The 22,585-nt window shown below is 38.6% G+C and overlaps 1 protein-coding gene across 1 annotated transcript in view; it reads left to right on the top strand.

Annotated features, from left to right (window-relative positions):
• Window positions 1-21,600, top strand: part of MRPS28 (mitochondrial ribosomal protein S28) — a 100,454-nt gene extending 78,854 nt beyond the window's left edge. The window contains exon 3 of the mRNA XM_082600723.1: window positions 21,186-21,600. Coding sequence (XP_082456849.1) covers window positions 21,186-21,354 — 169 coding nt within the window. The 3' untranslated portion in view covers window positions 21,355-21,600. The remainder of the gene's footprint in view (window positions 1-21,185) is intronic.
• Window positions 21,601-22,585: the final 985 nt, after the last annotated feature.

Genomic DNA, 22,585 nt, shown 5'->3' on the forward strand with positions numbered 1-22,585 from the left:
GTTTGTTATCCATGGTCCTAGCTATCACTGAACAATAAACCATGGCTTTCTTTAGCTATTAATATGACATGATATATGCTTTTTGAACAGAATTGTGCTATTCACTCACCCTTTTCTGGCAAGTTTAAAAGCTCTAGGATCTTGAGCTTTTTTCCCACATTTTGTAGGCACTGATTTAGGAAGTCCATTTACATGGGCAAAGAAAGCTATATACAGATAACCTCTATAAAATAGAATTTGAGAGGGGAAATGAATGCTCATCAAAGTTGAGTTTCTTAATCCCTTTTTAGTAGTGAAGGGAAAAAATTTAATCACTATTCTTCCCTGTTTTGCTTTACTTTAAGAGCATAAGAATTTATTCAGAGTTGCTAATATTGGTCAAAATGCTATCCTAATACAGTTCTTTTGGAATTTTAGTATTTTTTGAATCTTGTTTCTGAGTAGTAAAAGCCTTGAAATAGTATCATTATCTAATCCCAAGGAAATAGCCACAACCTCCTACTAAATAAAAATAAAAGCAAAAAAAAAAAAAGCTCTTATTTACAATTTTTAATCACAAAGAGATGCTTTGATTTTGATTCGGAGACTCCAGAGTGTGTAATATTTCTTTTTTTTGCAGAATTTTATTCCAAAGATATTTGACTCTTAACAATATTTTACTCTATTAGCATTTAGAATAAAGTCACCCTAGAGATGCCAATCTGCTCCGAAACAATTTCTTTTCTCAAATCAGAAGCAAAAAAAAAATCACCAACTGGCTGAGCAGAAGCCCCCTGGTCACTGTGCAGTCACACTCCTGTGCTGATAGGAATGACCCAGCGATCGGGGAGCACTTGCAGCACTCTGTAACACTCTGTCAACATGTAGGCTGCTGCTCAGGATTTGAAGTAAATCAGTGTGGCCTTGAGATTGGAGCCCAGTTAAGGTGCACATATGACTAGTGGTGGAATGCACTGTGGTCAAATGTAGACTCCCAGTGTACAGCTCCAGTTGCAGAAGTTTTGCGTAGCACATGAGAATGTATATTCACTCTAGTCTTCCACAAATGTTTATCAGGTGCCTCTTATTTCTAGTGTAGTGCAGTGCTACAGAGTGCAAGTTCAAAAGTATCACATTAACATAGATTTATTAAAGAGAACACCGTTAAGTAACAGAAAAAGGTAGCTCTATTTGACCTCTGTCACTTTTCTCATTTGTATCCAAGCAGAGGGTGATTTAGAAGTGGCCTACCTAGGGAAGTGACAAATAGAAGGGGTAAAACATCTGTTTCTCCTGGTCAATTAACTGTGTATTCTATCTGAGACAAAATTTAGTTTGTCATCTAGCCAGCAGTCGTGTCAGGCATCATCTTTAGCTTCAGATTTGAGCTAGATGAATAAGTTAATCGTGCCTAGAGGATATTGCTATCCAGAAATAAGTCAAGGCACCAACATGGTCTGAGAGTTAAGTGCTGAATGGTAAACTAAAAAGGGATCAGAACGCGGGCCTCTCACTGTTGTGGCCTCTCCTGTTGCGGAGCACAGGCTCCGGACGTGCAGGCTCAGCGGCCATGGCTCACGGGCCCAGCTGCTCCGTGGCATGTGGGATCTTCCCGGACCGGGGCACGAACCCATGTCGCCTGCATCGGCAGGCGGGCTCTCAACCACTGCGCCACCAGGGAAGCCCCGGATTTTAATTTTTTTACTGCATATCTGACCTACCATCTGACCATTTGGCTGCTCTTTTTTTTAACTTGCTTTCCAGCTTTCATGCTTCCTGAATGGTGGAAGACCTAATGAGTATTGAGTCATAGAATCATAAAATTTTAGAAATGGAAAGAATCTTAGAAGTCATCTGATTCAGCCCTTACTGAATTCCAACTCCATCACTGCCACAGTCGTCTCGAAAATTCCCTGTGATTTCCTCCATTCATGCACAAAACACCCAGTTCCTCTTCCAGCCAACTCTGTTAGAAGTTCTTCCTCATATTAAGCTGAAATCTGCTAAATCTGCCATTCTGTAACTTCTAACCCTTTTTTCTTATTTCTGCTTTTTGGAGGCATACAAAGTAGATGCACAAAATAAATATTGTGACCTCTTTAATAATATTATCTAATCCTTGCCCTTCAAATTCTTCTGACAGGTATAAGGTCCTTTTTCAACTTTTTTTTCAACCTGTTAACTGCTCTCCTTCCCTTAATTTTTCATTCGCATAATACAAGATTCTTTCACTGTCTTCTTTCCAAACAGGTGACAATTCCCTAGAGTGGTCAGAAAAGTGCAAGGAGATTGGGATTATTATGTGGGAAATGTGGAATATATACTTGTACTAATTCAGCCTAAATTACAGTAACTTTGGGGGGAACAAAATCGCATTGGTGATTCTTATTGAGCTTTCAGCGATCTAAAAGCACCTTATCGGGCTTCCCTGGTGGCGCAGTGGTTGAGAGTCTGCCTGCCGATGCAAGGGACACGGGTTTGTGCCCCGGTCCGGGAAGATCCCACATGCTGCAGAGCGGCTGGGTCCGTGAGCCATGGCCGCTGAGCCTGCGCGTCTGGAGCCTGTGCTCCACAATGGGAGAGGCCACAACAGTGAGAGGCCCACATACTGCAAAAATAAAAATAAAAATAAATTTAAAAAAATAAAAGCACCTTATCACGTGAAATGCATTTAAACGACTTGCTTCTCTGAACGTATGTAGTCAGTTTTCTGTTTTATTTTTAATTTCACAGAACTTCTCTAGGCCTCATTGCCCTCAGTTTTAAAAGGGCATGAACCAGAGTGTTTCATGCATATACCCAGATTTGGGGGTGCAGAGGGCAAATATCAGCCCAGGACTGTGAAGGGCCAAGTCGCAAGCTCTATACCAAGCCCTAAGGGTCTCTCTTAAAACCAACCTGACTTCAGCCTTGTCAGCATGTGATAGGAGTCTTTGTGCTCCATTCCCTGCTTCCACTACCCCCTTCCTAACCGCCGCACCCCGCCGCCCCCCCCCCCCCGCAAACCCCAGACACTGAGTCTCGTCCTACAGAGGAGGCTGTTTGAAACACTCTGGATTACATGAAATCTGCAGGCATGTATTTGATTCTTTTATGAAAGGTTTTTCTCTCTCTGACTCTTGCCAGCCCACAGAGGCTACTGAGATAACAATCTCTTAAGTATTTGGCTTTCCAAAAGACATCTGGTAAAGTCTCATGTCTTATTGAAAGGGCACAGAAATCAGGACTGACCTGCTAAAGTAGTCCCACCTCCCACCGAGGGAATTGATGGAAAATGGGTTTTCACTCCATTTTTGCCTCCATGGGTTGGGAGGAAGCAGGATAGTTTCTCTCTTTCTTGTTGGTACCCCCTTACCCCAGTTGAGCAGGTGTTTGTTGAAAATTCAGTAATACCTATTTAATAAGTAACTAATGCAGAGAGACAGAAACAAGATTAAAAGAAAAAAGGAAACTGAAAATGGGTTGGTAACAGTGAATTTAGAAGTCCTCTGTTCTCTTAATGTAGGCAAAACTACAGGAGTAAGGAATCTGGAGACAGAGTTTCTGCCATTGAAGGACATTATTAAGGACATTTTAGGGATGGGATCAGGAGATGACATCTGCCATAAGATAATTTTCCAGCTAACTTTGACAGTTGTTGTATAAGCCAGCAAGTGTTAGGTTTTCAAGTGCCATGGAAGTGATTTTGAAAATCTTTTGGTCATGAAAATAGATCCTTAACTGCAATAATCCTTATATGGCCAACCTAAAATGATCCAGCCCTTTGTATAGATGGAAATACATATTAATCTCTTCAGTTTTCATAATAGAAAAACAACTTTGCTCGTCTCATATTTGATATTTAAAATGTGCAGTTCTAACTTTGACCTTCTGTATAACGTCTGTATTGCATGCACGTGTTAGGGAAATTAAAGCTTGAATTGAGCAAGATTCACCTTGGCCCCCAAACTGCCGTGAACTATTCATTTGGAGTTTGATTGAGACAGAGACTCAGAGAATGTAACTTATGAACACTTTAAACAATACATTTTGAACAAGACCCATTTGAGGAGTTTTTCCCCAAATATGCATGAATCTCCAGCTCTACCCTGTTGATTTTGAGGGAGTAGGTCTGGGTTGGACCCCAGGCATCAGTATTTTTTAAAAAAGAAAACACTGTAAAAAGTTTCCATAGTCAATTGATTGTGTTTTGCCTCTCAGCTCTGACTCCCTGCAGACTCACCAAGTCTGTCCTTATAAAGTAACCCCTGGATTTTATTACCTTCCTCTCTCAGCCCCAAATTCAGACTTAAAGAATGCCTTCAATGAGTTTCGTTTTCCTTTTCTTTCTTTTATATATATTGAAGGTTGCTGTCAGACTTACCCATTTGAACAGTATTCTAGTTATCTTTAATAAAATTACATTTGAAGTTACTATCCTTTCAGTTATCTATTATACTTTATATAAGTATCAACATAGTGAGTTTCATAATAGCTACTATTTATTGAGTTCATACATATGTGACAGGCACTTTCCATACCTTATAATGTGTTAGCATCAAAGCAACCTTGCCAGGTGTTATGTATCGCTTTACAGATAAGTAAACAGTTCATACAAGGTAAGTTTCTTGTACTCAGTCACAGTCAAATCTAGACCTTTCTATAACTTTTTTTTAATTCACATCTTTATTGGAGTATAAATGCTCCACAATGCTGCGTTAGTTTCCTCTGTGCAACAGAGAGAATCAGCTATATGTATACACATATCCCCATATCCCCTCCCTCTTGAGCCTCCCTCCCACCCTACCTATCCCATCCCTCTAGGTCATCACAGAGCATCGAGTTGACCTCCTTGTGCTCTGCAGCTGCTTCCACTAGCCGTCCATTTCACATTCGGCAGTGTACAGATGTCAGTGCTACTCTCTCACTTCATCCCAGCTTCCCCTTCCCCCACGTGCCTTCAAGTCCATTCTCTAAGTCCGCATCTTTATTCCTCCGCTGCCACTAGGTTCATCAGTACCGCTTTTGAAGATTCCATATATATGCGTTAGCATACAGTATTTGTTTTTCTCTTTCTGACTTACTTCACTCTGTATGACAGACTCTAGGTCCATCCACCTCACTACAAATAATTTCATTCCTTTTTATGGCTGAGTAATATTCCATTGTATATATGTGCCACATCTTCTTCATCCATTCATATGTTGATGGACACTTAGGTTGCTTTCATGTCCTGGCTATTGTAAATAGTGCTGCAATGAACATTGTGGTACATGACTCTTTTTAAAGTATGGTTTTCTCAGAGTATATGCCCAGTAGTGGGATTGCTGGGTCATATGGTAGTTCTATTTTTCGTTTTTTAAGGAACCTCCATACTGTTCTCCATAGTGGCTGTATCAATTTACATTCCCACCAACAGTGCAAGAGGGTTCCCTTTTCTCCACACTCTCTCCAGCATTTATTGTTTGTAGATTTTTTGATGATGGCCATTCTGACCAGTGTGAGGTGATATCTCATTGTAGTTTTGATTTGCATTTCTCTAATGATTAGTGACGTTGAGCATCCTTTCATGTGTTTGTTGGCAGTCTGTATATCTTCTTTGGAGAAACGTCTGTTTAGGTCTTCTGCCCATTTTAGGATTGGGTTGTTTGTTTTTTTGATATTGAGCTGCATGAGCTGCTTGTATATTTTGGAGATTAATCCTTTGTCAGTTGCTTTGTTTGCAAATATTTTCTACTGTTCTGAGGGTTGTCTTTTCATCTTATTTATGGTTTCCTTTGCTGTGCAAACGCTCTTAAGTTTCATTAGGTCCCATTTGCTTATTTTTGTTTTTATTTCCCTTACTCGAGGAGGTGGGTCAAAAAGGATCTTGCTGTGATTTATGCCAAAGAGTGTTCTGCCTATGTTTTCCTCTAAGAGTTTTATAGTGTCCAGCGTCACATTTAGGTTTTTAATCCATTTTGAGTTTACTTTTGTGTATGGTGTTAGGAAGTGTTCTAATTTCATTCTCTTACATGTAGCTGTCCAGTTTTCCCAGCACCACTTATTGAAGAGGCTGCCTTTTCTCCATTGTATATTCTTGCCTCCTTTGTCAAAGATAAGGTAACCATATGTGTGTGGGTTTATCTCTGGGCTTTCTGTCCTGTACCATTGATCTATATTTCTGTTTTTGTGCCAGTACCATACTGTCTTGATTACTGTAGCTTGGTAGTATAGTCTGAAGTCCGGGAGCCTGATTCCTCCAGCTCCGTTTTTCTTTCTTAAGATTACTTTGACTATTTGGGGCCTTTTGTGTTTCCATACAAATTGTAACATTTCTTCTTCTAGTTCTGTGAAAAATGCCATTGGTAATTTGATAGGGATTGCATTGAATCTGTAGATTGCTTTGGGTAGCATAGTCATTTTCACAATGTTGATTCTTCCAATCCAGGAACATGGTATATCTCTCCTTCTGTTTATGTTATCTTTGATTTCTTTCATCAATGTTTTATACTTTTCTGAATACAGGTCTTTTGCCTCCTTAGGTAGGTTTATTCCTAGGTATTTCATGCTTTTTATTGAGATGGTAAATGGGATTGTTTCCTTAATTTCTCTTTCTGATCTTTCGTTGTTAGTATATAGGAATGCAAGAGATTTCTGTGCATTAATTTTGTATCCTGCAACCTTACTAAGTTCATTGATTAGTTCTAGTAGTTTTCTGCTGTCATCTTTTAAGATTTTCTATTTACAGTATCATGTCACTGGCAAAAGGTGACAGTTTTACTTCTTCTTTTCCAATTTGTATTCCTTTTCTTTTTCTTCTCTAATTGCTGTGGCTAGGACTTCCAATACTGTGTTGAATAATAGTGGCGAGAGTGGACATCCTTGTCTTTTTCCTGATCTTAGAGGAAATGCTTTCAGTTTTTTACCATTGAGAATGATGTTGGTTGTGGGTTTGTCGTATATGGCTTTCATTATGTTGAGGTAGGTTCCCTCTATGCCCACTTTCTGGAGAGTTTTTATCATAAATGGATGTTGAATTTTGTCAGAAGCTTTTTCTGCATCTATTGAGATGATCATATGGTTTTTATTCTTTAATTTGCTAATATGGTGTATCACATTGTTTTGCATTTATTGAAGAATACTTGCATCCCTGGGATAAATCCCACTTGATCATGGTGTATGATCCTTTTAATGTGTTGTTGGATTCTGTTTGCTAATATTTTGTTGAGGGTTTTTGCATCTCTGTTCATCAGTGATATTGGTCTATAATTTTCTTTTTTGTGATATCTTTGTCTTTTGGTATCAAGGTGATGGTGGCCTCGTAGAATGAATTTGCGAGTGTTCCTCCCTCCACAATTTTTTGGAAGAGTTTCAAAAGGATAGGTGTTAACTCTTCTCTAAACGTTTGAAAGAATTTGCCTGTGAAAGCATCTGGTCCTGGACTTTTGTTTGTTGGAAGATTTTAAATTACAGTTTCAATTTCATTACCTGTGATTGATTTGTTTATATTTTCTAATTCTTCCTGGTTCAATCTTGGAAGGTTGTACTTTTCCAAGAATTTGTCCATTTCTTCCAGGTTGTCTATTTTATTGGCATATAGTTGCTTGTAGTAGTCCCTTATGATCTTTTGTATTTCTGCAGTGTCAGTTGTAATCTCTCCTTTTTCATTTCTGATTTTACTGATTTGAGTCCTCTTCCTTTTTTTATTGACGAGTCTGGCTAAAGGTTTATCAATTTTGTTTATCTTCTCAAAGAACCAACTTTTAGTTTTATTGATCTTTGCTCTTGTTTTCTTCGTTTCTATTTCATTTATCTCTGCTCTGATCTTTATGATTTCTTTCCTTGTACTAACTTTGGGTTTTCTTTGTTCTTCTTTTTCTAGTTGCTTTAGGTGTAAGTTTAGATTGTTTATTTGAAATTTTTCTTGTTTCTTGAGGTGAGCTTGAATTTCTATGAACTTCCCTTTTAGAACTGCTTTTGCTGCATCCCATAGATTTTGGATTGTCTGGTTTTCATTGTCATTTGTTTCTAGGTATTTTTTAATTTCTTCTTTGATTTCTTCAGTGATCTCTTGGTTATTTAGCAATGTACTGTTTAGCCTCCATTTATTTGTGTTTTTTACTGTTTTATTCCTGTAATTGATTTCTAATCTCATAGCATTGTTGTTGGAAAAGATGCTTGATACAATTTCAGTTTTCTTAAATTTTCCAAGCCTTGATTTGTGACCGAAGATGTCATCTATTCTGGAGAACGTTCCATGTGCACTTGAGAAGGAAGTGTTGTCTTCAGCTTTTGGGCGGAATGTCCTAAAAATATCAATTAAGTCTATCTGGTCTATTGTGTCATTTAAAGCTTGTGTTTCCTTATTTATTTTCTAACTGGATGATCTGTCTATTGGTGTAAGTGGGATGTTCAAGTCCCCCACTATTATTGTGTTACTGTCGATTTCTCCTTTTGTGGCTGTTAGCATTTGCCTTATATATTGAGGTGCTTCTATGTTGGGTGCATAAACATTTATAATTGTTATGTCTTCTTCTTGGATTGATCCCTTGATCATTATGCAGTGTCCTTCCTTATCTCTTGTAATAGTCTTTATTTTAAAGTCTATTTTATCTGAAATGAGAATTGCTACTTCAGCTTTCTTTTGGTTTCCATTTGCATGGAGTATCTTTTTCCATCCCCTCACTTTCAGTCTGTATGTGTCCCTAGGCTGAAGTGAGTTTCTTGTAGACAGCGTATATAAGGGTCTTGTTTTTTTATCCATTCAGCCAGTCTGTGTCTTTTGGTTGGAACATGTAATCCATTTACATTCAAGGTAATTATTGACATGTATGTTCCTATTACCATTTTCTTAATTGATTTGGTTTGGTTTTTGTAGGTCTTTTCCTTCTCTTGTGTTTCCCACTTAGAGAAGTTCCTTTAGCATTTGTTGTAAAGCTGCTTTGGTGGTGCTGAATTCTCTTAGCTTTTGCTGCCTGTAAAGCTTTTGATTTCTCCATCAAATATGAGTGAAATCCTTGCCGGATAGAGAATATTGGGTGTAGGTTTTTCCCTTTCATCACTTTAAATATGTCCTGCTGCTCCCTTCTGGCTTGCAGAGTTTCTGCTGAAAGATCAGCTGTTAACCTTATGGAGGTTCCCTTGTAGGCAATTTGTTGCTTTTCCCTTGCTGCTTTTAATATTTTTTCTTTGTATTTAATTTTTGATAGCTTAATTAATATGTGCCTCGGCATGTTTCTCTTTGGGTTTATCCTGTAAGGGACTCTCTGCACTTCCTGGACTTGATCGACTCTTTCCTTTCCCATGTTAGGGAATTTTTCGACTGTGATATCTTCAAATATTTTCTCAGACCCTTTCTTTTTCTCTTCTTCTTCTGGGTCCCCTATAATTCAAATATTGATGCGTTTAATGTTGTCCCAGAGGTCTCTGAGACTGTCCTCAATTCTTTTCATTGTTTTTTCTTTATTTTGCTACCCGGCAGTTATTTCCACCATTTTATCTTACAGCTGCTCACTTATCCATTCTTCTGCCTCAGTTATTCTGCTACTGATTCCTTCTTGAGTATTTTTAATTTCAGTTACTATGTTGTTCATCACTGTTTGTTTGCTCTTTAGTTCTTCTAGATCCTTGTTAAACGTTTCTTGTATTTTCTCCATTCTGTTTCCAAGATTTTGGATCATCTTTATTATCATTACTCTGAATTCTGTTTCATGTAGGTTGCCTATTTCATCTTCATTTATTTGGTCTTGTAGGTTTTTACCTTGCTCTTCGTCTGTAACATATTTTTTTGTCTTTTTTTTTTTTTTTTGATGGGTGGGGCTGTATTCCTGTCTTAGTGGTTGTTTGGCCTGAGGCATCCAGCAGTGGAGTTTGCAGGCAGTTGGATAGAGTCGGGTCTTGGTGGTGAGATGAGGACCTCCGGGGGGCCTCATTCTGATGAATATCCCCTGGGGTCTGAGGTTCTCTGTTAGTCCAGTGGTTTGGACTTGGTGTCCCACCACAGGAGTTCGGCGGTCCCAACCTCTGGCCTGGGAACCAAGATCCTGCATGCTGTGTGGTGTGGCAAAAAAAAAAAAAGAAAAAAGGAGCAGTACAATAACAAAGAATAAAAAATAAAATAAAATTAGAAAGATAAAAAAGATATTAGGAAAAATAAAAATATAATTGAAACAACTGCAACAAGGTAAACAAAACCACAACAGGAAAAGAAAAAAAGGCCTTGGCTCTGGGGGTCAGAGTTTAGGTCGGGTTGGCTCTTAGGCAGGGGCGGGGTTTAGGGTGGGGTGGGGCCTAGGTGGGGGTGGGGTTGATGTTTGAGCGTGGGGCTGGGCCTCTGCTTCGGACCTGTGCGGAAGGGGAGAGGCAGCACGTCCAAAGGGGGGCCTCCATAGTGTGGAGTTTGGAGCTAAGGCCCTGGGTGAGGGTGTGTGGGTGGGGTTTAGGCCCAGAGCGGTTGGAGGGTGTCTCAGAGGGTGTCTCCGAGTGTAGAAGTAGGGCCTTGGGTTGGGGTGTAGGGGTGGGGCTTGGGCTCTGCACGGCAGGAGGGAGGCTCCAAGGGCAGGGGGTTAGGCCCGGGAGCCCAACAGGCTCCCCAGTGCCTAAGTGGACAGGGAAAGCGCTGGCCGTGTTCCCTTCTGTTCCTCCCTGCCCCCCACCTACTGTCTCCCCCATGGTCTCCCCTGTTCCTGCTGGGCCCCTAACCGTGGGTGGGTCTTGCTGGGTGTAGGAACTCCCTTCCTCCAACCACCCTTTAGGGGTGCCGGTCCTGGAGGTCCGGCCTTTACTTTTGCTCCCCCTTCCCTCCCTCCCACTCCCTCAGGACCTGCACGGCTGGAGGGGGCCTCGGTGGGCAGAGGGTCAGGCCTGGGATCTCAGCAGGCTCCTGGGGGCCCAAGTGGGTGGGGGAAGCCTGGCCACGCTGCCTTTTGATCCTCTGCCCTCCCAGTGGTTCCCCAATTTCCCCCTTTGGGCGTGGGATCCCTTCCCCTCCCCCAGCCGCCCCTCAGGGCTCCAGTCCCGTCCAGCCTCCACTTCTCCTCCCCCCCACTCCCCCCCCCCACGCCCCACATCGTACCCAGTCACTAGGGGTTCCTCCCGTCCCCTTAGGTGTCCATGGTCCCCCACTGGTGCCTGGTAGGTGCTCTAGTTGTGCAGAGACGCGAATTCTGCATCCTCCTAGTCTGCCATCTTGACTCCACCCCTCTGTGACTATTTAAAGCCCATATTCCTTCCTCTGTTGTACACTGACAAAACTTATCTCTGGCAATAAATGTGTATATTTTCTTTTCTCATAAAACAAAACTTGTATGCCATAAAATGTATCCTTTGCTTAGATGCTGTAATTCTGGCTCCAACTTTGATCTAATGTTAGTCATCAGCATATCTCAGGTGCCTGAAAGCATTTATTCCTTATGTTTCCTTTGGAGTTTTTGGCCCCTCTAAATATAAATACGTGTATATTCTTTTTTATTATATATGTATATTCTGACCAGCAGCAAACATTTTGGGTTTTTTTGTTTGTTTTTGTTTTTTTTAAAGAAGATGTTGGGGGTAGGAGTTTATTAATTTATTTATTTTTGTTCTGTTGGGTCTTTGTTTCTGTGCGAGGGCTTTCTCTAGTTGTGGCAAGCAGGGGCCACTCCTCATCGCAGTGACAGCCTCTCACTATCGCGGCCTCTCTTGTTGCGGAGCACAGGCTCCAGACGCTCAGGCTCAGTAGTTGTGGCTCATGGGCCTAGTTGCTCCACGGCACGTGGGATCCTCCCAGACCAGGGCTCGAACCCGTGTCCCCTGCATTAACAGGCAGATTCTCAACCACTGTGCCACCAGGGAAGCCCTGTTTTTTTTTAAATAAATATGGACTTGATATAGTTATTAGGTTATAGGGTTTTCCTTTCCCTAATTTCTTAACACATCTTATTTTGTTAACTCTAGGAAAAAGTTATAACTATCATTATTGATGCTATATGTAATATATTACATTATATATATATTCCACATTATTAAAAAGTGAAATTATTTATTGGACATTTAAAAATGTTCCATTTTCACATTTCATAAAACAAATCAATGTTTGAACAAGAGACAAAACTTCTGTTTGTGGCACAAAATACTTAACTGGCAGGGCAAGGTTAAGAAGAATTTGGTTTAAGGGAAAAACAAAATCATACATTTATAGTAGAGTTGCAGAAAAAGATTAAAATTCTTATCCATGATGATAGCAATTTGAGGAAATGCATTTTAGTATTATGAACATTTTAAATTTTAATGAGTTGAATTATTGGAGAGCTACAGAACTTTATGAGCACTCTCTACCTCTATTTTGTTAACCATGGATGCTGTGCTTGATAAGACAGTATAGATAGTATGTGGTGAGTCAGTCTTGACAGGCATCTTACAGATTGAACAGAAAGAAGCAATAGACTAGAAACACTGTCAAGGAAACACAGTGATGGTACTTTGAAAAAGGGAGACAAATCTGAAATACACCACAGAGTCTGCATATAAAAGTTCATTTGGGGCTTCCCCGGTAGCACAGTGGTTGAGAGTCCGCCTGCCGATGCAGGGGACATGAGCTCGTGCCCCGCTCTGGGAAGGTCCCACATGCCGCGGAGCAGCTGGGCCCGTGAGCCATGGCCGCTGAGCCTGCGCGCCCGGAGACTGTGCTCCGCAACGGGAGAGGCCACAACAGTGAGAGGCCCACGAACCGCAAAAAAAAAAAAAAAAAAAAAAAAAAAAAAAAGTTCATTTGTTAATTGAATATTTAAGACTATAATAATATTTTATATATCTAATAAAAAGTCTTAAAATTTTGCATTTTGTATGTGTATTTAATCAATTTTGCACTTACTAGCTCTCTATACTATATCTGTTTTCAAACACTTAAAATTGTGTGAAAGTAGAACAAAATCATGGAACTGCAAAAGACCTTAGGTCTCTTCTAACATTGTGCTTTTCAAAACTGAGGAAATTGATGCCCAGACAGTTCATTTAAAGAGTAATAAAGTACATATATTCCCTCATGCTCACATGCAAATGCTCTCCCTCACACACACACGCACACACACGGACAAAGTACGGGCTTCACACAGAGATCAGCATTACTGTGAACATTTGTATGAATTAGAAAAGACAAATAGGTGGTAATTGAACCATTAGAAACATTTTAGCTTTCTCTCTTCAGAAAACAAAATTTTACTTCTAAAGTCTTAAAACTTTAACGAATTGTAAGAAAATCAGAAAAAGTTCTAAACTATTTTAACTTACTGGGATGAAAACATAGATGGTTAATGATTTCAAGAGAACTATTTTTAAAACCTCTGAGAACTATGATTACAGCAAGACAGCTAAATTGACTAGCAAAGTCAGAATTCCTTACAAGATTCTCTTTGGATACTGAGGTTCAATCCAAGCCTTGTATTTGTCGGCTTTGTATTATTTAATATATGTATATCAAAGAACTAGTCAGAGAAGACTGTCTCTATTTTAAGTCTACGAGAACCGTCACCAGCATGCACTGACAGATGTTAAAGAATGTCTGTGGAAAGAATGTCAAAAACCTCTCCAAAGGAAAGTCTTTAAACCATGTCCTTAATACAGAAATGCAAAACCAGATTTAATTGCCCTTTTCCTAAACAGCTCAGACATGCAGGCTCATTTACTGCAGCATATGGTCTGCGAAAATGCACAGTGGAAGAGAGCAGTGATGGTGAAGGCTGGCATTGAATCCATTTACGCTGGAGTTCACAAAGATCAGTCGGAGGCAAGCACTTGAAGTTAAAGAAACACACCAAGCAGTGAAAACACAGGCTATTTTCATTTTGAACATGCTCACTGGAGACATCCTATTTGCTTTCAAGACAGCAGTATTCAATGTTTTATAATATGAAATACGGCATTTCTGAAAAACTAATATCCAAAGTGTTTTTTTCTAATTAAAAAAGGTATAAAAATAGACAACCTTGCATTAAGCCATGGAGACTTTTTTCTGATAATTCATTATTTGTTACCACTGAAAGTAACCATTTTCCTAGTGGGGAAAGAAACAATTGAGGAGTTAGGAATGGCAAACATGGATCTGATGGTTTATTATTGCTGGAATCTAATTAGTAATAGCTATTTATTATAACAAATTATTTCAGAGTTCTATTTTTCTTGTAAAACTAGCCCTCCAGTGTTATATATTGTAGGACAAATATGCTTACTATTTTTATTGTCAATTTGAAATTGTCTATAACTGCACTAAATGGCTATTTAAATTTGATTCAAATTAAATAAAATTTAAAAATTTGGTTCCTCACTCACATTAGTCATATTTCAAGTGCTCAATGACCACCTTATATGGACTGTTTCTGTCATTACAGAAAGTTATGTTGGGCAACGGTGTTTTGGTATTATTGACATTTTAGTTAAGTTTTTATCAATGCACTTCATTGAAAGGTGAGAAGATAAATCATATATTTTTAGATAGCAGGTGTAGAGGGGATGGATCTCCTCCCAATGCAAACAATAAGCCAAAGTTTAAGCTGTAAAGAAGGCACATTTAACCCATGTAGCCAGACACGAAAATGAAATGGTGGTGTTGTTATGGCAGTGTGATTTTCTGAAATAGTGAGCAACTCTTGCTAACATTGTGGACAAAGTCAGTCTTCCATTAATTTACACAGTAATCACATTCTTGGAAATTTAGTGTATACTTAAACTCTTATTTTTAAAAAACCAACTCTTTGTATTTAGCAGACAGAGTTTTAGGCTTAGATAATTATAAGCAGGTTTTTCACCCACATCAATGTCTAGCACAGATGCAGGACAACTCTGTTGTATGGAAGAGTTCTGTGCATTACAGAATGTCTCCATCCCATCCACCCCTACTAAATGTCAACCTGATCATTGCCATACAGTACTTCTGAACATTTCCAACACATTTTGGTATAATTATTTGCTATAAACAAACATTTATGGTATAAATATTCAGGATGGTGGGACCCATTCAGCTTCTAAAGAGTCATCTCAAGCCTGTTGCTTTGTTGGATACATTTTATTGATTTATCTTTTCATTCCATGTTTATTTGATTTATTTTTTTTAATTGAGGTATAGTTAATTTACAGTGTTGTATTAGTTTCTGGTATACAGCAAAGTGATCCAGTTATACATGTATATATATTCTTTTTCATATTCTTTTCCATTATAGTTTATTACAAGGCATTGAATATAGTTCCCTGTGCTATACAGCAGGACCTTGTTTATTTATTTTACATACTGTAGTTTGCATCTGCTAATCCCAAATTCCTAATTTATCCCTCCCCCCCTTACCCCCCTTTTCCATATTTTTTAAAGTGAAAATATTATGCTTCTGTGGACCTAATTCTCTTTTTAACATCTGTCCTTATTCATTCCTAATAGTTTTAAACTTAAGGAAGTGACCAGGGTAATGAAAGAAAAATTCCTTCTTTACATATGCCATGGACTTTTGTCTTATATCCATTAGAAAATGAGGCCGTGGTAGATAGAGGTTGGGTCTACCACTTACCAACTGTGTGGCTGTGAGCAGTGGCCCAGTGAGCTTGTTCACTGAAGTCCTAGGTTTCATTAAGAAACACTTTGGGAATTAAACAACACACATAATTATCACAAGGCCATGTTGTTGTGTAGATGGAATGAGAACCCATTTCTTTTACCTCAAGAAATATAAAGAGACTTAAAATCTAGCACAAAACTTTTTAATCTTATAGGTCCGTAGATGACCTTCAGGTAATCTGTGAACCTCTTAAAATTGTAGCAAAATTATGGGTATTTGTGCATTTTGAGAAGGAAGAGTCCATTGATGTAATCAAAGGAATGAGGAAAAACTAATTAAAATTTAAAAATAATAAAACCTCATTATAGAAAGAAGACATAGAGGAGATAGTGTCTGGTATATAAAGAAAGGGGATGGTTGATTAGGTTAGAAGTTAAGTCTACTATTGAAATGGTAAAATTTTTTTTCTTAATTTTTGAATTTTATTTAATTTATTTTTTTATACAGCAGGTTCTTATTAGTCATCAGTTTTATACCCATCAGTGTATACATGTCAATCCCAATCGCCCAATTCATCACACCACCACCCCCACCCCCACCACCCCACGGCTTTCCCCCCTTGGTGTCCATACGTTAGTTCTCTACATCTGTGTCTCAACTTCTGCCCTGCAGACTGGTTCATCTGTGCCATTTTTCTAGGTTCCACATACATGTGTTAATATACAATATTTGTTTTTCTCTTTCTGACTTACTTCACTCTGTATGACAGTCTCTAGATGTATCCATGTCTCTACAAATGACCCAATTTCATTCCTTTTTATGGCTGAGTAATATTCCATTGTATATATGTACCACATCTTCTTTATCCATTTGTCTGTCCATGGGCATTTAGGTTGCTTCCATGTCCTGGCTATTGTAAATAGTGCTGCAATGAATATTGTGATACATGACTCTTTTTGAATTATGGTTTTCTCAGGGTATATGCCCAGTAGTGGGATTGCTGGATCATATGGTAGTTCTATTTTTCGTTTTTTAAGGAACCTCCATACTGTTCTCCATAGTGGCTGTATCAACTTACATTCCCACCAACAGTGCAAGAGGGTTCCCTTTTCTCCACACCCTCTCCAGCATGAAATGTTAAATTTTAAAGGAAGCTAAAAAATGCTTCTTGGAAGAAAAAATAATGAACCTATTGAGATGATCATCTTCCCCTTCCAAGAAATAGTATGTGCTAAAAATAGATTCATTGACGGCTTAACTCCATCAAGAATTAAGGAAGAGTGATAGGAGATAGGTACAATTAGACAGCCCTACCCGCCCCTCAATCCTCAGTATTCCTTGAACCACTGTCAAAAAGAATACTAGAATAGATAAGTCACTGTGACTGACAATATAGTCTACTTTCTTGTTTTCAGTTATATTGTGGTTAATGCTGGGAAGTGTGGACTGTTAAATGTGCAGTTCTCTGAACTTTACTTGCTTTTGTTCAGTGCTATTTTGCCTCACATCTTCAAAGGAAATTCACCATTCATTTCAAGAGAAATTGTTTTCTTTTTTGTAGGACATTTATAATGTATTTATATATATTGCATGTTATATACATTATATAATACATTTTAAGAGAGGAATGCTTATACCATTAAAATAAGTAAGACTTGAATCAAAGAAAATTATTGAAAGGAAACCCACCCCCAAAACATACCTTCTACAGAAATCCTTCATTGGTTTAATTACTTGGAATTATATCTGGGACCGCCCTTGTACTCCCCATCACGCCAAGGCTGGAGCATCAGGTGTCACTGTGTTTGTTTTGATGGTGATGGTGGTGGTGGTGGTGATTGATGATGGTAGCTAACATTTATTGAGTATTTATAAGGGCTTGGCAGGTGTTAACTCATTTCACGCTCATAGGAACCTAGAAGGCATAATTATTTCCATTTTACAAATGAGGAAGCTGAAACAGAGAGATGAAGTCAACAGCTCAGAGTTGCATATTTATGGATAGAGCTGGGCACACATCTGGCCATCTGGCTCCAGGGTCTAGAGTCTTGACCACCGCATTGCCTCTTCTGGATATTTATACTTAGGCCCAAACCTTTGAATAAATAGGCCATTTAAGAACTGCATAAACAAGCTGGGGAAAGAGTTTACTGGCATTTTCATTTTAAATCTTGTTATGTGGAACAATGGAAACCCAAATGGGAAGACTAAGTGGTATTAAGTGATTGTCAAAGACTACAATACTGAAGGTTCACCTCAAATTTCATTGGCAGAAATGGAGTTCTCAGAAATACATTAGTTATTTCTTTACTTCCCTTTAATAAAGTGTTTCAAAGTTAAAGCGCGGATAAGCTCCACATTAATTGTATGGCTGCTATTCCTGTTGAGTGAGGACCATGCTAACCTTTCCATGTCCCGGGTCTCCCAGAAAGGACAGTCTGTGTCTGGGGGAGGCAGCCCCACCCCAGCTGTCAGTAGGCTTTGTTCAAGGGACTGTTCTTAGGTGCCTTTCTCCATTATATATTGTCATTCCCTGACCTTTTTTTTTTTTTTGATCTGTTTAAATTACTCACCCTAAAGTCTGTTGGCTTTTTCATCACTTATAGGAAACATCTGTTACCCTCAAAGGCTGTTAATGGTGGCCACAAAGTCCTGTCAGAGGTCTTCATTTTACTGGCCCTTTGTATGTGTGTAGGATGCTGTGTCTTGTATACAATAAAGGTAATTCTAGGCCAGATTTTTCTCAAATGCTGATCAGAGAAGACTGCATCCAAATCACCTGGGGAGCTTGTTAAAAAGGGAAATTCCCAAGTCCCACCCTAGATTTGCCAGCTCACTCTCTGGGGTTGCTTCCCTCATTTGCATTTTTAATAAGCACCCCAGGTGCTTCTGATGTACTGGAAAGTGAAAAACCACTGTTCAAAAGGCTACATTAAATGAAATGTATACATCTCAGTACTGTAAGAGAGGCAGATGTGATTAAAGCCCTGCCCATAACGAACCTGTAGTCTGCTAGGGAAGATAACACATAGAAATAATGCACAGTGAAAATTAAGTACCATAAAAGTAGAAACAGCTACTTCAAGGTAGCAGAAGTCAGAGAATCTTCTAGCGGTTTTTTTGTTTAGTGCGAGGTATATACATGTGGGTGATTCTTCATTCATTTAGCACATGTAAAGTCCTGCAGTTCATTTTTCATCTCCTTTACCAACTCACTGGATAACTTCTAAAATTTGCATAATTTTTAGAGCTGAAGACAAAACTTTCATATTATTAAAGGCTACTACACCTAAAAAAAGTGTTCCTTTCCATAAACTACCAAGCATACTGTGCACTCATGGTATTTCTGATTTTATTTTTTAACAGGAGATTGCTAGCATTTTATGACACAGAACGATCTACACTGAGAGCTTCCCCTTCAGTGAGACCGTGCCCAGAAATTGTGTCCCAAGTGTTTGTGAATGTTCAAGCTTTTTCATAAAAAGTCACTGTTCCACTTCATCATGGTTGTTTATAGGCCAGATATGAATAATGGAAGGAGAAGAGAACTAACTTTATTAACTACTGTGCACCAGGCACTTTGCCAGGCAAACTTCAGAGAGGTTAAGTAAATGAGCCAGGCCACACAGCTGCTAAAGCCAAGAGAATGGAAAACCTAGGTAGTCGGTAGTGTGGTGGCTTTTGCCAGCAAGCGTCTTGTTAATTTATTGACAAACATTTGAGTACCTGCTGCATTGGCACTGGAAGGATACAGAGATAAATACACTGCCAGATCTTGGGGAGTATTCGACCTAATGAGAAATCAGAGATTTACACAGTTAACCAATACAGGTGAGTGAAGGGCTCTGACATTTGCACTTACTGGGCTATGCGTTTTCAATATATAATATTATCCCATTTAACCATCCCAGCAAACCTGCCAAGTAGTCGAAGTCTGTTATATAGATGAGGGAATTGTGGTTCAGAGAAAGCAAGTTACCCAAGGTTACCCAACTTGTAAATAGCAGGGCTCAGATTTGCATCCAAGTCTGTGACTGCAAAACCTCTGTCTTCCTTGGGAATTCGAATGACAGAATCTGCATTCTGATAAGGGGAATGTGGAGGCTCTCAGGAGCTGCATTTGATGCATTCGACCTGGATACTTAGGAATCAATAGGATTTATTTAGAAGGAAAATCCAAGCAGTGCTACAACAGAAGCAAAGGTGCAGAGCAGTAGAAGTGTGTGGGAATGGACGTTGGCCATTTCCACGTAAGCAGAGCAGATACGGAACCATTGTGAGAGGTGGACTAGGAAGGTGGGCTCTGGGAAGACCAGGTCCTACCTCAAGCTTTAGCTAAGCATGATGAGACCTGAAGGGCTAAGCTCAAGAAATATGTGTGTTAAAAAATGAACTAAACTTGATAACTAATTGGATGTTGTGCGGGGTGTGGGGGTGGTGGGGGATGGGAAGGGGGTCGACGTGAATCAAAGCTGATTAAATGAATCACTGGAGTAGTGCTGTAAGGACAAATGAAAGAATCCATTAGAACACAGGTTACAGCTCCAAGTATTGCAGAAAATAGTGTTCAGCTTTACCTTGTCTGTGAACTTAGCATGTTTTCCCAGTGGTTAATTCCTATGGAATGTGTTCTATAACTGCTCTTTTCTAAGAATATAAAGCTATGCCTTAATATTCTAGGATATCTCTTTAATTTTTCTAAACAAAGACAGAAAGTAAGATCTATGCCATCAGATACACACACCCATGTACATATATATAAACATACATATAGAAGGACTAGGAAATGTGACTGACATCATGATTTTCCAGATTTTACAAAAGGACATTTCCTTCTGTAACCAGAAAGAAAAATAACTTTTAAAAAAAAAGCCAAATAGCCTAAATGTTTACTTGATGGACCACTAATAAATTCCTCCAGAATACCTAATCAAACATTGTTCATTATATGGTCTACTAAAATCATTTTCCAGTGACTTTTTTGGAGAACTCTGTTTCTTCATTTTCTGTTTATATAAAATTGTTTTAATTTTAATTTTAAGACTAACTTAGAGTTCTTGAGGTATATATTTTTAGATTTTTAAAGATTTGTGGTTTTCATTCAGTAGCCATATTTTCACTTTCCCGTACCTTTTCGTAATGTTGATGTTAAACTCTTAAAATAATTGATCAAGGAAGAAAGACAAATGAGTATCAGTTTTCATTTGGTATTATGAAATACTTGAAAAATTTTTTTGACCAAATTGAGCCATCATGCATGTTATGGCCAGCATTATACTTTAGTTACAGTTCAATCAATCCCCAGTACTAAGTACTTTGCACTTAGACTGTTTTCCATTTTGTTTTTGTAAAATTTCTTTTACTTTAAAAGAAGATTTTAATTTTAGAAGATAAAATGTTTCTGAAAACATTTTTCCCCTTGATACTTTTTGACTTTAAAAATAACTGACATTAAAATAAATGTCAGTTTCAAGAACCAACTTGTTTGAATTTCAGTTTGGAATACATTTTTATTTAGGTTATAAAATCTTTAAAGGCAGCTTTAAGATGAAAATTCTGATACTACTAAATTACTTTTCTGTCAAAAACAACTATTTCTCATATACTAGTGTTAATTTTGTTATCTTGAGCCAACACAAATTAAAATTAGAATTTGGGTTTTACTTTAAAGGAGTTGTTCATTTAGTGATATTCAGAATTAATGGAATTTTTTTTCTTACTATTTAGGAAATACCAGAAAGGAACCAGAGTCCGGCTGCGGCTATTAGATCTTGAACTTACATCTAGGTTCTTGGGAGCGACAACAGATACAACTATCCTAGAGGCTGAAGCAATTCTGTTAGGACTCCAGGAGAGTAAAGACTCAAAATCAAAAGAAGAACGTCGTGAAAAATAAAAGAACTTTGCTTAGCGTATTCACTCCTTTTTTGTTGAACCCAGGTATTCATCACGACTGCCATTAGACAATTATGAATAAATGATCGGAGAAGACATAGTAAATGCAAGCTATAATTATAGCTCTTATTTGTCAGAATTTTCTTTAGGTGTATCTCTCCTCCCCCTGTTTTTATACCCATTCTTTCCTTTGATTGGAATAGTGTAAACTGTACTGAGAAACTCTGTCATTCAATAAATATGTTTTGAGTGCACTCTTTGTACAGGGCATTGTTCTAAGTACTAAAGAAACAGCAGTAAACAAGTTAGACAAAATTGCTTGCCTAGTAGAGCTTACCTTTGGCTGGGGGAAATTGATAACAAGTAAAATATTGTTATATAGTATGTTAGACAGGGATGTGTGCTGAGGACAGAAATAGAGCAGGAAGGACAGAGGATCTGAATAGACATTTTTCCAAAGAGGACATACAGATGGCCAAGAAGTACATGAAAAGGTGCTCAAAGTCAGGGAAACGTGTCAAAACCACGAGATACCACCTCACACCTGTTGGAATGGCTGTCATGAAAAGACAAGAAATAGCAAGTGTTGGCGAGGATGTGGAGTTTTAAAAGGGAACCCTTGTGCGCTGTTTGTAGGAATGTCAGTTGATGCAGCCACTACGGCAAACAGTATGGGGTTCCTCAAACAATTAGAATTATCACATGATCCAGCAATTCCACTTATGGGTATTTCCAAAGAAAATGAAAACATTAACTCAAAAATATATACACCCCCATGTTCATTGCAGCATTATTTACAATAGCCAAGGTATGGAAGCAACCTAAGTGTCCATCAATGGATTAATGGCTAAGGAAACTGTGATACACACACACACACACACACACACACACATAATGGAATATTATTCAGCCATTAAAAAATAAGGAAATCTTGCCATTTTTTTTACATCTTTATTGGCATATAATTGCTTTACAATGGTGTCTTAGTTTCTGCTTATAACAAAGTGAATCAGTTATACATATGTTCTCATATCTCCTCCCTCTTGTGTCTCCCTCCCTCCCACCCTCCCTATCCCACCATTCCAGGTGGTCACAAAGCACCAAGCTGATCTCCCTGTGCTATGCGGCTGCTTCCCACTGGCTATCTAGAAAATCTTGCCATTTTTGACAACATGGATTGACCTTGAAGGCATTGTGCAATGTGAAATAAGTCAGAGAAAGATAAATACCGT

This window comes from Mesoplodon mirus (genome assembly GCF_964341445.2).
Source record: "Mesoplodon mirus genome assembly, chromosome: 16".
Taxonomy (NCBI): Eukaryota; Metazoa; Chordata; class Mammalia; order Artiodactyla; family Ziphiidae; genus Mesoplodon; species Mesoplodon mirus.